At 48.5% G+C, this 13,483-nt stretch overlaps 5 protein-coding genes across 5 annotated transcripts; 1 reads left to right on the top strand and 4 right to left on the bottom strand.

Annotated features, from left to right (window-relative positions):
- Positions 1–555: 555 nt before the first annotated feature.
- On the bottom strand, positions 556–4,356 carry V1508DRAFT_419282 (peptidase family M1-domain-containing protein). Its single transcript, XM_066940579.1, has 3 exons — positions 3,769–4,356; positions 3,526–3,636; positions 556–3,476 (listed from the first exon to the last, which is right to left on the bottom strand). The coding sequence occupies exons 1-3, from the start codon at positions 4,116–4,118 to the stop codon at positions 995–997; spliced, it is 2,943 nt and encodes a 980-aa protein (XP_066795169.1). The 5' UTR covers positions 4,119–4,356; the 3' UTR covers positions 556–994.
- Positions 4,357–5,146: 790 nt separating this feature from the next.
- On the bottom strand, positions 5,147–6,865 carry V1508DRAFT_419280 (Endonuclease/exonuclease/phosphatase). The gene has a single exon (XM_066940578.1). The coding sequence runs from the start codon at positions 6,812–6,814 to the stop codon at positions 5,381–5,383; it is 1,434 nt and encodes a 477-aa protein (XP_066795168.1). The 5' UTR covers positions 6,815–6,865; the 3' UTR covers positions 5,147–5,380.
- Positions 6,866–7,330: 465 nt separating this feature from the next.
- Positions 7,331–9,035, top strand: V1508DRAFT_404848 (Alg9-like mannosyltransferase family-domain-containing protein; the record flags this gene model as incomplete). Its single annotated transcript, XM_066938659.1, has 5 exons — positions 7,331–7,576; positions 7,626–7,867; positions 7,917–8,057; positions 8,105–8,903; positions 8,952–9,035. The coding sequence occupies 5 exons, from the start codon at positions 7,331–7,333 to the stop codon at positions 9,033–9,035; spliced, it is 1,512 nt and encodes a 503-aa protein (XP_066795167.1).
- A 473-nt stretch (positions 9,036–9,508) lies between these two features.
- On the bottom strand, positions 9,509–11,489 carry V1508DRAFT_419272 (uncharacterized protein). The gene is made up of 4 exons (XM_066940577.1): positions 11,331–11,489; positions 10,949–11,264; positions 10,753–10,900; positions 9,509–10,706 (listed from the first exon to the last, which is right to left on the bottom strand). The coding sequence occupies exons 1-4, from the start codon at positions 11,392–11,394 to the stop codon at positions 9,807–9,809; spliced, it is 1,428 nt and encodes a 475-aa protein (XP_066795166.1). The 5' UTR covers positions 11,395–11,489; the 3' UTR covers positions 9,509–9,806.
- Positions 11,490–11,623: 134 nt separating this feature from the next.
- Positions 11,624–13,412, bottom strand: V1508DRAFT_419271 (NAD binding domain of 6-phosphogluconate dehydrogenase-domain-containing protein). The gene has a single exon (XM_066940576.1). It carries the CDS (start codon positions 13,159–13,161, stop codon positions 11,941–11,943), a length of 1,221 nt encoding a protein of 406 aa, XP_066795165.1. The 5' UTR covers positions 13,162–13,412; the 3' UTR covers positions 11,624–11,940.
- Positions 13,413–13,483: the final 71 nt, after the last annotated feature.

The raw sequence follows: 13,483 nt of genomic DNA, 5'->3' as shown, positions 1-13,483 counted from the left end.
TACAAGTGTTTTCTACTCCCTCTCTCCCAATTGTTCCGTGTCCCAACCATTCAATTTTTTATTTACACGAATCCCAGTTTTCGTTACATTGGAACCATGGAAGTTATTTTGGAGTGATAAATGTCCAGTTGGTACCAAAACCAATACTACGGGAGTGTCGGACCACAATTGTCAGACAGGAAATTTCAAATTCTAGGGTTAGGTTCTGTTCACCATTCTCAGTACCGCAATTTCATTCGCGTCGTCGAGATTGCCCAGACTCACCACGGCGTCCTTAAGGACCATGGAAACGCAAGCTGGCCTATCCACTCGCCGCTGACGTTGTCCACGAGACCGTAGAACTAGATAATTGACTCCAGTACATACGCAGCCCAGTATAATAGCGATGGGGCTGATTAAGTGATCATACGTTTTGTCGCGAAGGATTGCGAAGAGTCTTGCAAAGCGGGAAGTCCAAGGTTGCGGAACAGCTGGACTACCTTACGGTCATTCTGGCTGAGAGAGTCTATCCGCGTTTTAGATAACTCGACAAACGTAGTAATTATCTATAATTTGATAACCAGTTTGCTGGGTTTCGTGATTTCTATTGCTACGCTCAAGAAGTTCTGCCTCGCAGACCAAATGCACATTATTAGCGTTTACACCTATGGCATATAAGCTGTAGCAGTCGCTCATTACGAAAATGGTCTCATTTGTACCGGGCCGATTTGTCCTAATTCTCGTTGCACGCCAAAAATTAATACTTACGACAAGTTGTCATGAACAGACTCAACATGTGATTTTCGGACAATGCTAATGCCATTGAGTCATAACGCACACATTATTCCTGGCCCAGACGCATTTATATTATTTACGCAAATATATCAAATGGAGATGTAATTAGCTAGTATTGCTGACGTACAGCAATGCCTAAACCCAACTCGCCGCCCTAAATAAGCGAATTGATGCGTCTACTGTTTAATGTTATAGTTGCAGATCACAAGCGACTATAGAGTCACGACAAGTAGGCATTGGCCTTGAGCCAGCCCTTAACACCCTCTCTATCGCGTTCAACCCACTGAATCTTAGATCGCACGCTTTCAAGCGACTGTGCGAGACCCTTGTCATAGCCCTTGGTGTTCTTCTTGGAGAAGAATTCCTCGATATCCTGAACATCAGCCTCTGAAACGAACCCACTGGTAGACAACGAAACGACGCTGCTGAGCATAGAAAGCCCAGGAGGCAAGAGTTTCTCGAGCTCATCCCAATGAAGCTTAACCCACTCCCACAACGCAATGGTACCCTCTTTGGTCGAACGGAGACCACCCATAGGAAGGTAGATATCCTGGGGACGGACAGTCCCGCCGAGAATTAAATCAAGAGTCTTCTGGATCAGCTTTGGGTCCTTAGACCGGCCTATGTTGCGCAGAGCTGTGTTCTTCTCATCGGTGTTGATGGGGTTCAAGTACGTCTGGTGGATGACATCCCACTCAGCCTCACCACCATGCTGCAAGGCAATAGCGAAAACAGAAGCCTTCAAGTTGGGGTGAATGGCTTTCTTATCTCCAGCGGCAAATCGAGCGAATAATACCTTGGCCGCGGCAACAACACCCTCATCGCCAGCAAGACCGGCGGACCCAAACATGAGTGCCTTGAACTGTTGCTCGACGTGACCAACGTCCTTGCCAAACGTCCAGCCGAGCGATGATGCCATAGGGGCAGTGAGCTTGCTCTGGAACTTCTTCAAGGCGTCCTGGACTTCCTGATCCTCAAAGAGCCACGCGCTACGAATAGCACCGATGCGCGAAGTGATCTCGTCCCAAACGACAAACTCGGTTTCATTCTTCCATCCAGCAACCAGCGAGATGAGACCGACCGTGGAAGAGAATCCCGAAGCCGCAAGAGCACCGGTATCAGCAACAAGACCGGCACGGTCTTCGACAGAAAGAAGGCCATCCTGAGCATTGGCACCCAGCTTGGCAAGACGTTCGGGTGAGTAAGCGGTACGGTAAATGCCAGAATGGTCAGCATTTAACTTAAAGAACTCAGTGGAGTCAAGTGCAATTGTCGTCTCGCGAGTGGTCAACATAAGCTCCTCGTCGACACCACTCTTAGTTCGGAGACCAAGAGAGACGGGATATAGAGTATCATCCTCCTCAGGCTTGACGTCACCGGAGGTCAGGAATCGGTTCTGTTGAACAGTGATGGATTTTCCATCCGAGTTCTCAGTCACAGTAATGACAGGGTAGCCGACCTTCTTGGTCCATGCGTTCATAAGCGACGAAACGTCCTTGCCAGAAACTTCCGACAGCGCCGCCCACAAATCGCCAGTCTGAGTGTTACCGTACTTGTGGCGCTTGAGATACTTTCGAATTCCGTCAATAAAAACATCCTCACCCATGAATTTGGAAACCATTCGCAAGACGCAGGAACCTTTAGAATATGAAATGGCATCGAAAATCTGATTGATTTCATCCGCACGCTTAACGGGAACTTCGATAGGATGCGAGGATCGCAAGCCATCCAGTCTCAATGCAGCTTGCAGGTTGTCGGTGACATAAGATTCCCAGACCTTCCAGTCAGGGTAGAACTCATTGCAAGAGAACCACGACATCCAAGTTGCGAAACCTTCGTTGAGCCATAGACCTTCCCACCAATCCATAGTGACAAGGTTACCGAACCACTGATGCGCGAGCTCGTGTTGGACAACTTCAGCAACGCGCTGCTTAGTGGCGGCACCGGAAGTCTCCTCGTCGAAAAGGAGATCGACAACACGGTACGTGATCAAACCCCAGTTCTCCATAGCACCGGCAGAGAAATCTGGAATGGCAACCATGTCCATCTTAGGGAGCGGATACGGCATATCAAACGTCTCCTCAAAAAATTTAATAGTCTTTGCCGCAAGCTCGCAAGAGAAGTGACCTTGCGTCTCGAGACCGGGAGTAGCGTAAACGCGGACTGGAATACGGAACCAAGTGGTTTCGACATATCGAAGGTCGCCAACAATGAACGCGATCAAGTAAGTGGAAACCAAAGGTGTTCGTGCGAAAGAAACAGCTTTCTTGCCAGATTCCAGGATCTTCTCCCCAGTGGCATTCATGTTGGAAAGACATGTCAGCTCCTTATCGGCAATGAGAGTGATATCATAGGTAGCTTTTAACGCGGGCTCATCAAAACATGGGAACGCACGACGGCAATCAGTAGGCTCCATCTGAGTGGTCGCGAGATACTTAGTTGATCCATCCTCAGCCGTGTACGACGATCGATAGAAACCAGCCATCTTATCATTCAGGAGACCAGTGAACGTGACCGCTAGAACAACCTGAGTGCCAGCAACGAACTCCTTGTCGAACGTGAACTTGACGGTTTGCACGGCCTCATTGAACTCCGTTGAGGCAGCCTCGTACTTGGTACCGGCAATGTCAATCGATGCAGAGTGCACGTCGATCTCGAGAGAATTAACTGTGACTTCCTTAGATGTCTCAAAGACATCAAGACTATTCTTATCAGCGTCATCCTCAGAACATCAGTAGTAACTAGACTTACAGAATGCTAACTGTTCCCTCAAAAGTGAACTTCTCAAAATCTGGCTCAAGTGTCAAATCGTAGTGAAGAGGCTTGACGTTTTGGGGCAAGATCTCACGGGCACCAGTGCCTCTACATTTAAGTAGTAAGTTAGCCTTAGTCCTACAATCAAAATCCTTTCCGATGAACTGTCAGTCACATAGAAGACGCGACAAATTAGGTAATAATATATCAATATGATTTGTCAAGATCAAGCTGACTTACTCAAATCCGCCTGAAGTAGCGATGTCCAGCATACCGTCTCGTAATAAATTCTGATGCTGTTGGCAAAGATAATGTAATTGCTTTCCTGGATTTCCTAATAAACTGCGAAATGTGGGTAAAATCAAGGACGACGGTGAAAATAAGGACCGTGATTGCGAAGGAGAAGTAGTAGAAGATTGACCCCGGCCAGATGACAATGAGGAGACACACCGCGTGTTTGGAAGTGTCCTACTAGTAGTCTGTTCCCGCGGGGAGAAGCAGGGCGCAACTGGTGGTAGGCACGCTTTACTTACCCGGCCCGATAATCTCCGCGCGGCGACTCGCGCCGGACCTGCGAGTAGCCCAGTCATGGATCCGATAGGCTGCCTCTCCCCGATAGCCCAAATAGAGCCAAATTTATTACGTCTAAAGTATGAGCGGTAATGGAGAGATATCGAGACCCAATAAGTGGTCCAATTGCGGCGAACGTGATCGTTATCAGAGAGGCACGAGTGGATGACTTGCAGGAACAGTGGCCCACGGAAAGCTAGAAAATTTGAAAAGGTGATGTGGTCTCGGGCCAGAAGTTCTCGTCAGGATAAAGTCACGTAACCTACCACTCTAAGAAGTTTGTCGATGAGACGCCTGACAGCGAGCTTTAAACCTTATGATGTTAAAGAGATGCAGAAACTTGAACCTACAATATCCACATCCTCCAAATTTGTAGTACCAAATCCGATTCCCATCCCAAATAAACAATGACTGTAACAATGATTATGATGCGACTTAAGAGTTGAAGTACTATGCTATCTGTGAATTGGAAGAGCTTCCTCCCAATCGATTACTTATCTGTTACCACAAGATTTGTATTACGCAAGATGTTTCATCAACTATCCCTGCTCCAATAGGCGCGGTTCTCACAGGATTTTTGACAGTGTTACAGCTCATTATTGATCTTGTACACGCTGTGACTCATGGGTGCTCACGCGGTCTCAAAATTTTTTGGTCATCATCTATATACGACCGCTCAAGTTCTTGGCTTTGATCCGAGAAAGATTCTCGAACTGAGGCTGCCTATTACATGTCATCTACCAATTGTACGCAGCACTATCTTGTCTCGTATTGGCTGCGCGTCGGCTGAATGGCTGCACTAGTCACAGAGATAGCACCAACAAGGAGATAATCGAAGAGGGATTAGCCAACCATCCAATCCCATCGGTCTTGATTGACAGTTACAGGTAGTACGACGTGCTTTTCTTCCTGAAGCTGATGAAGGTCTAGCAATGATGACGAACTATGTCGAATTGAATTCCTACTGCATATTGGATGGAACCAGCCCACTCGCATCATCTCGGGAGTAGCAGCGGACTTCAGTACGTTTGTTATCAGCAATATAGCCATCGACTTAACGTCCAGCTAGACGCTCGGCATTGCGTACATAAATCATTAAATCACTGCCATTGTGCACATCAATTACTAAACAACGCAATTACAGATAGATTACACTCTGGCAACATACACTACATGTCCAGACGAAAATACCCATTCCCGATATCATCAATCCCTTATTCAACATTAGCATATAACTTGCAGTTATAGTAGGTGTTCCTTCATATTCCAGGGCTGTACGATACTAGATAATTCCGGGTGGATAAGTACGTAGCAAGACATAGGCAATGACTAATCCGAGAACAGCAGCCAACAGAATTTCATTGCCAGCTGGCGAGAGGACTAGATACACCAGCCCACCAATCAACTTCTCCATGTTCTTGATCCGACCTGATCGAGCAGCGATATGTCGATTCTGTAGCTTAATCTGGCGTGCACGAATCGCAGTTGGTGCGACCTGTCGATCCAGCGACACTCCTCGGGAAGTGATCTGTTGGGCACGCGCAGCCGTGGATGCGGCGATATTGTTCTTGAGCAAGTTCGCCACCAGCTGCTCGGACAGAAGACCTGGCTTTTTAAACGGTACTCTAGTAATGGCGTATACAGGGATATGATCCGATCCATCAAGCTCTGGCAATGAGGCGTATTTTTCGACCTCGACCCCGCTTCCGCCCTCAAACATATCGAAATACAAGACTCTGTCACACCACGACGGAACACGTCCAAGCGCGTATTCCCGGTTGGAATCAAACTTATAAGTCGGTGGGAATGTCACATCCGCTTCGTCGAATCCAAAAAAAGCTGTGCCGGCGTGTTTCCTCGAGATCGTCAGCTCGTCGTAGTCCAGCCAATCTTCCACGAACGAATGCTGTGGCGCGACCCATTTCGGAGCTCGCGAATAATTCCCAGTCAGTTCCCTCTGATCCGCTGTAGCAGATGCTGGTCCAGGTTCTGCTCTAGCTGTGCCTTGTGAGAGTAGTGGCGTCCGTGGTGGTAACGCGACGCGGTAATTCAGGTCCCCCACGATAAACACCTGTGATCCGTCCTTATACAAAAAGTCACGATCCCTACCATCTTCCTTCGAGAAGTTAACATTGTTGTCGGTAAAGAATGCGAATTTGCGAGCGAGGTCTTGGAAGTTATGATCGCGGATCTCTCTATACCCTTCATTTGCAGTGAGGTGAGCTGCAACGAATGTGATCTCTGTCATCAACGTGCCCGAGGATACGTTGACTCGAATACTTGCCGCTCCTTTTAAACCAGTCTCGAAATAACCTAACGTTACGACTGACGTTCGTAAATTACTCATACTTAACGACGATGAGACACGACGAAAAAGCACTGCGAAAGCGAGTCCAGCGCTGCACGTAGCAACATGCTCAAATACTCCGTCATTAATGCTGCCCGTAAGATGGGTGACAGCGTCGATAAATGGTGTTAGGAAATCGTCTTCATTGCGCCATAGCAAGCAATCGTAAATTGGCGCTAGCTCTTGAAGGGAGAGGAATATGAGGTCGGGGAGATCAATTGGCGATTGTGAAGTTTGCGGCTGTGATGTCGGCTGCTCAAGCACTATTGTTGATAATATTGCGTTCCGAATCTCAGTAGATGCGTGCGGAACCTGCCCGCAATTAAATGCAAACAGTAGTAACTTGAAATTATCTATGTCAGTGATCATTGTGGTGTTACTGTAACGTCGGCTCTACAAACCGAGATTCGTTTTAAGTTGAGGCACATGATTAAAGACTACGACTGTCGAAAAACGCACAACCTTGTATGCAAATAGTCAAAGAAATGTATTGCTTTCTACTCATAACAACTTAATAAACATAAATAATGTACCCTTTCATCGACATTCAATCCCCATCGCCCCAACTTAATGGGACACAACGGAGACAAACTTCCTATCCAGGCATCGGAAAAAACTAAAGCATCTTTTCTTCTCGATCTCGAGAGATCCAAAAGCGAAGCAAGGCTTCGGCAAGTGGCAACGGAACTCCTTATAAATCGACTAAGTACCGCCGTGGCAAATTCTCTCTTGCATTTTTGATCGAAGAAAAAAGAGAAAAAATTCGGAGGAGGACCGCTGCAACGTAGCATTTTATAGCCGGTGGAGACCTAACCCTACACTTATCGTATTGTGCTCTACATGCCAAGATGAATTCTGTCTCCTATTTTGTCAGTGGCCATTAGAATGCGATTCAATGTGCCGCTGTTTCCACTGCTGTTGCAGTATAGGCTCCAGATAGCGCTGACGACGAAGACGTATTTCCAACCGGATGAATTCTGGCAGGCATTGGAGCCAGCCCACGAGTTAGTATATGGATACGGATATTTAACATGGGAATGGAAAGAGGGATTACGGAGTATAGTCCACCCGATGGTGTTTGCTATTGTGTATTGGGTTTCGGACTTGCTGAGGCTCGGTGACGCTGGCGTGGTACGTTGCTTGGTGAAATTGTTTGAAGACAAATACTGATGAGAATAAGATTTATGGACCAAAAGTCCTGCAAGCCTTGTTTGCTGCTACTGCCGATTACTCTGTATACAAATTTGCGCAGAAATACTACGGTGATGAGATATCACAACTGACGTTGATGTGTACTGTCACATCCGCGTTTAACTACTTTGTGTCTATTCGCACATTTTCTAATTCCATGGAGATGACGTTGTTGATTTGTGCGCTAAACTTCTGGCCATTGGACAAGACAGCCGGGCAAGTCAATATGCTGTACGAATACTCTGCGGGGCCAATTTCAATGCAGCTGATGTGTTCATAGAAACTACTCTATTGCACTCGTTCTAGCTGCAATTGCTTGTGTGCTGAGACCAACCAATATCTTGATCTGGTCATATCTCGGTGTGGCATTGACTGTCAGACAGAGATCATTCAAAATAGTGACCCTAGCAGGCGCTATTGGGTATGTCTATAGAATCGATCACTCTTAACTAAGCTAATATGTCTTAGGACCATAATATTGTCGCTCAATGCTCTAGTTGACATATGGTACTACCAACGTCTCACATTCCCGCTGTACAACTTTCTGAAATTCAATATTGTCGAATCTCTTTCTTCGTTTTACGGTGTGAATCGGCAAGTCTACTATGTAGTCGAAGCTCTCCCACAACTCCTCACCGTGTATGTCCCATTTTTCTTTCACGGGATCTACATCTCCCGATCATCCACGCTCGCCCAAGCGTGCATTTTCGTGGTCTTCGTGTACTCTCTCATCAGTCACAAAGAAGTTCGTTTCATCTTCCCTCTCCTCCCAATATTCCACATTTTCGCGGCCATCTCACTCTGCCGTCTCCGCATTTTATCTCGACCGAAACTAAAATGGACATTCCTTGCACTTCTCGCGCTCCTGAACGTACCACTTGCATTATATGCCAGCACTACCCACCAACGTGGCGTGGTGGACGTGACATCCTACATCCGGACAACACCATCCATAGAGTCCGTCGGCTTCCTAATGCCATGCCACTCGACGCCTTGGATGAGCCACATACATCGTCCAGACATAACGGCGTGGTTTCTAACCTGCGAGCCACCGCGAGGATTATCCCATTCCGAGCTCGCAACATACAGAGACGAGGCAGATCAGTTTTACGATGATCCGGAATTATTTTTACGTATGCATTTTCCGGCGGTGACGGGCAATCAGACGGAGGTTGCTCGGTTTCGGTATGACTGGCCGTCTCACCTGGTCGTATTTGGAGCACTGGAAGAGTTGTTGAATTCGTATGTTGGTGATGCATATGTTGAGGCAAGTTTCTTTAGTTATGAGTATGAGATACAAACTAACGAGATTCAGTGCAAGCGATTTTTCAACAGCCATGTCCATGAAGACCCAAGACGCCGAGGCGACGTTGTGGTGTTTTGCAAGCAAAATGATTAAACGGAGAGTACGATAGTTCACATGGAGTGGCATAGCATCCTCGCAAGCTTGCAAGTCTCATAAGTTATTTCAGGGATACGGTTTCAAGTTGTAAGTATGGAATGCCGCAACTCTCCACGATATTTTTGTCATAGTGATTCACAGTTCTATCGGTTCGCGACGTATATGGAGCGGAGTCGATGTGCAACTAAGACGGCTGTGTATCAACAAGTCGCAGGAAAAGTGTCGAGGATCGCCCGGCCGGTGTTGAAACCAGGCATCGTGCGGCATTGTCGTCGTGTGCAAGCTTATTTGCTTTCACCTAAATCGTGGAGAGCTTCGGTGAAGGTTATCTGTCTGGAGTTTGGCCGGACATCGACCTCTTAGAGCTAGGGTTTGACCCTGAACGTTGCTGAATGGGGAAGAATGAAGTCATGCTGTTCTAGTCAACTCCGTCCCAGGCTCGCGAGAAGGTTCTTAGCGCTCCGTAATGGTAAGGGTTCAATCAATTCATTATTACATAGCAGTCAACGAGTAAAATATGTTGCAATCCACCAGTAGGTAGTCACAATAAATATCATAAGAGAAATCATAGTAGGATCATAGACCTGGAACGTATAAAGCCAAATACCTACCGACGAAATAGTTTCGCAACAGCGCGCTTCACGGTTCTACCAGCACTGAACTTGTCCGCCGGTTGCGATGGAGGCTGATTGGCCAGATCTCGTTCATATTCTGTCAGGGTCATCGAACCTGTCCAAAGAGGACAAAAATTTAGCATCGGTTACAAATTTAACGAGGTTTGCTCCAATATGGAACTTGTGGATGACCTTGTTGATCGTTATAGTAGCCGCCGCCGTAGCCGTTGTTGTGGTTGTCAGGTTGTGGAAAGTAGCCTGGAGGTGCAGGCGAAGGCACCCCAGATCCTTGTGGCGGTGGAGATGACCAGCCGTAGAACTGCTGCGGAGGTGCAGAAGGCTGATACTGGCTCGGATAATGCTGATATTGCTGAGGATATTGTCCTGGATACTGCGAGTACTGATACGGCTGAGGTGACTGATATTGGTGATTATACTGATATTGTTGATTCAAATTTGATGGATACTGAGACAGATCAATAGGCTTGTTGGACGGCATTGGCGGCGGCAATGGCGACATGACAGCCCCAGTAACAGAAGTAGACGAAGTGTGACCGAGCCACTTACCTTCATATCCTTCCCAGGTCACTTTTGCCAGTTCAACGACTCCGGTATGCTGGTCCGTCCACGAGACAAGTAATTGACCGCCGTTGGACTCTGGGAACGCCCAGGGATGCGCATTTACGCAATAATTTATCCCGCTCTTCGGCTTGTAGAGCTGATAGAGTAGCGTGTCGTTTGTCCACGGCCCTTCAGGACGTGGAGCGGAGCGCATGATGATCTTATTATCGGCCCACATCGTGCAGCCGACCATGACGAAGCACTTATAGTATTGCGACCAAAACACAGAGCCGGACTGGAGTTTCCAAAATAACTCTGACTTTAGGCTCTCGTCCTTGGTCCATCTGTCTTTATTCCAGAATTCGTATGCGGACTTGTCACTCATGTGGTTTTTCGGCACTCGGGCGCAGTAAATGTGGCCATCCTGGCTGCCATACAAGTAGACGTAGTCGTGATCGACCACAGTGTCGAACGATCCCCAGAGAACGCCACCCTATCCAATCAGCAATTGCGCGTCGAATACAAGAGAAATCACATACTCTGAAGAACGGCTCGTTGATAAGGCGAGTGGCAATTAGCTTGCTCCTGTCCGGTGAGAGCTCGACCTTGGCGATCTGGATACCGTAGCCGACATTATCTTTCATTTGCTGCGTCTCAGTGCGTCCCTTGTGAAACAATACATAGCCCCTAAGTTCCTGTCAATATTTTCTATCACCAATAAGAGTTGCTGCATACTCTCCAGGCGACGTCTCAGCGATCTTAGAGAACGACCAAAGGTAGAAGCGCTTCTTCCCACCATGCTGGTGCTCGCGATTAAACTTGGATTCCTCATCCGTGAACGGAATAAACTGCGGTGGTCGTCCATCCCGATCACAATTCCAGTATCGACATTTGACAGGATTCCGCACGTTTCCCACAGCACAGGTCGAAGTCAACAGCCCGATCATCTGGCCATTGCGGTTAAGCGGGAACGTGTCGCCGAACTTCCAGAACGGCACGCCCCCGATGACGGACGAACAGCCGATATCTCGGGTGTAGTTGTGCCCGTTTTCTAGAACAATTGTCAGCATAGTCCGGCGAGATATCGAGCCTCTGAAATAAGCTGCAGGGGGCGTACCGTCAGTTAGCGTACCAAGACGTTCAAATGTCTTGACTTTTAGTGGTAACTTTCCCTCCGACATTTTGATCAACTTGCTCAGTATTTTCAAATTGTTGGGAAGCAGTCGGAGTGCTCTATTGTGCGGTTGTTAGTCGGGAATCCGGGATCACGCTAATTAATCGGGGGGAACGCGTAGGCAGCGTCTCAGTGGGGCGGGGTCTGCTTCATCAGCCGCACGTCCTTCTAACTAAGCACGCCTACGTTACCGTAGTACGTTAGTAAACGAATCAATGTTGAAACAATGCATTATACGATATTGTTGAATCTCTGACATAAATACGTCCGCAATGTTATTACCGAAGCATCTATATACACGGCAGCCACGCTGGTAATACAACCGCTCAATCCTCGAAAGCCAGCTGACATTAAAATTTCATGAGTAGTGTCGTAAAAGCCGCCGACCCATGCGAAACAAATCGGTCTAACTAATACATCCCATGGTAATTGATATAGACTACGTAAGGATTACGCGGCCATGTCATAATATATCTGCTGCAGCGCCACGGCAGCCATTGGCACGGGCTGATGCAGCTTCTCGGCCTTTCGGATAGCAAGCTCCTACTGCCGATCAGATTGACGTAAAAATATGGATGAGCATACATACCAGCTTGTCACGGACCTCGACGGCTTCCTTGACAGATTTGAGTGAGAGGGTACCGGAGCTGATCATTTGAGGAACTGCGATCTCGAACATGGCGCTCGCGCCGGCACCTTTGTTGATGATGTCCTCAAGCAGGATGAGGTCCATACCGACATGTTTAGCAAAGCTCATACACTCGCGTGCAGACGCGAGGTGGACGCCAGCGAACAAGTCGATGATGGTCTCCACTGCGATATCGGCGTCGCCGGCTCCAGTTGTGACCGACTTGGTAAGCTGTCCAACGAGATCCTTCTTGTCGCTCGGAAGGTACAGACGCACGAGACCAGCATCATCTTCCTTGGTGAAACCGGCGTGAGTGCCGGTGATGTACAGCTGCTCAGCGGTGTTTTCGAGCACGAGGGGGAATCCAACTTCCTTGGCGTGATTGGTTACAATAGTGTTGTCCTTAAGGATAATACTAACGGCAGAATGAACGGTTAGCCAGTCATTGGCAAGCATGTGTGGTCCGCGATTCTCAAACATCCAGCTCCGACCTTTGCTTTTGCAAATCTGTTCATAAACAGCCATGGTATTGAGGCCAGCGACTGCAGCAAGTCCCATCGCCTCAGAGGCCATGATAATGTTGGTGGCCGCCTGGTGTTGGTGGCACATCTTCGCGACGGAACCCATGCTGATGCCGCCGGGGATGCGATAAAGTGGACTTGCCAGAGCTTCCAGCACAGCCTGGGAGCACTTGAAATCCTCGTCGGCACCGGCAGAGAAGATGGAGAGCTCGCCGTTTGCGGCGCGGATGGAGCCACCGGAGACAGGGCAATCGAGAAGCCTGACATCTGGGCGCACGGCGTCCAGGTGAGCGCGCAGCTCGAAGAGGTACTTGGGAGGAGTGGTGGAGCATAGGATGATAACCGCGTTTTCTCGCAAGGCGGGAACCGCGCCACCCTTGGGATCAAACAGAACTGCGTCGGCCTGGACGTTGTTGACGACCATGAGGATCAGAAAGTCGACATTTGTGGCAGCATCAGCGGGAGAAGCAGCTGCCTTACCGCCGGCCGCCACAAGCATGTCGATGAGCGGAGAGTATAGATCGTAGCCCTTGACACAGAATCCGGACTTGACGAGATGGCGGGCCATGCCACCTCCCATCGCGCCCAGTCCGCAGAATCCAATTTCAGGGAGTGTGCTGACCATTGTGATACTGAGCGTAATAGAGGGAAGTGGTGTACCCGGGTTGAAATTGCAGTAATATATGTGCTCTTCCGCGTCACCGTTCGAAACTCGCCTCGATCCCACGACAGGGCGGCTGGCCCGAACGGAACGCTCGCACCTTCCTTCCGAACCGGCGTACGAATCGGGCAATCCGGGGAGACGGGCTGCTTTTGGCAGTTTTCAATGGCCCAATTTCGCTGGGCAGCGGGGGCCGGAGAACCCGCCGACCGCTGATCCCCGCACTGAGACACGTGGGGGGTTGGTTAATACGAATTTACACGGTAACCTTGGCTAAATTTTGAAT

Source organism: Lipomyces doorenjongii (assembly GCF_038497915.1).
Source record: "Lipomyces doorenjongii strain NRRL Y-27504 unplaced genomic scaffold V1508scaffold_32, whole genome shotgun sequence".
In the NCBI taxonomy this organism is placed as follows: domain Eukaryota; kingdom Fungi; phylum Ascomycota; class Lipomycetes; order Lipomycetales; family Lipomycetaceae; genus Lipomyces; species Lipomyces doorenjongii.
This window is presented reverse-complemented; position numbering and strand designations above follow the sequence as displayed.

Excerpts from the sequence above, each read along its gene's own strand:
- V1508DRAFT_419282 (XM_066940579.1), bottom strand. The coding sequence starts at position 4,118 with ATGACTGGGCTACTCGCAGGTCCGGCGCGAGTCGCCGCGCGGAGATTA. Across the intron at positions 3,637-3,768 it reads GCTACTTCAGGCGGATTTGA|AGGCACTGGTGCCCGTGAGA; the intron begins GTAAGTCAGCTT and ends ACTTAAATGTAG. Across the intron at positions 3,477-3,525 it reads GAGGGAACAGTTAGCATTCT|TCTTGATGTCTTTGAGACAT; the intron begins GTAAGTCTAGTT and ends TGATAAGAATAG.
- V1508DRAFT_419272 (XM_066940577.1), bottom strand. The coding sequence starts at position 11,394 with ATGTCGGAGGGAAAGTTACCACTAAAAGTCAAGACATTTGAACGTCTT. Across the intron at positions 10,901-10,948 it reads GCTGAGACGTCGCCTGGAGA|GGGCTATGTATTGTTTCACA; the intron begins GTATGCAGCAAC and ends ACAGGAACTTAG. Across the intron at positions 10,707-10,752 it reads TCAACGAGCCGTTCTTCAGA|GGTGGCGTTCTCTGGGGATC; the intron begins GTATGTGATTTC and ends CTGATTGGATAG.
- V1508DRAFT_419280 (XM_066940578.1), bottom strand. The coding sequence starts at position 6,814 with ATGATCACTGACATAGATAATTTCAAGTTACTACTGTTTGCATTTAAT.
- V1508DRAFT_419271 (XM_066940576.1), bottom strand. The coding sequence starts at position 13,161 with ATGGTCAGCACACTCCCTGAAATTGGATTCTGCGGACTGGGCGCGATG.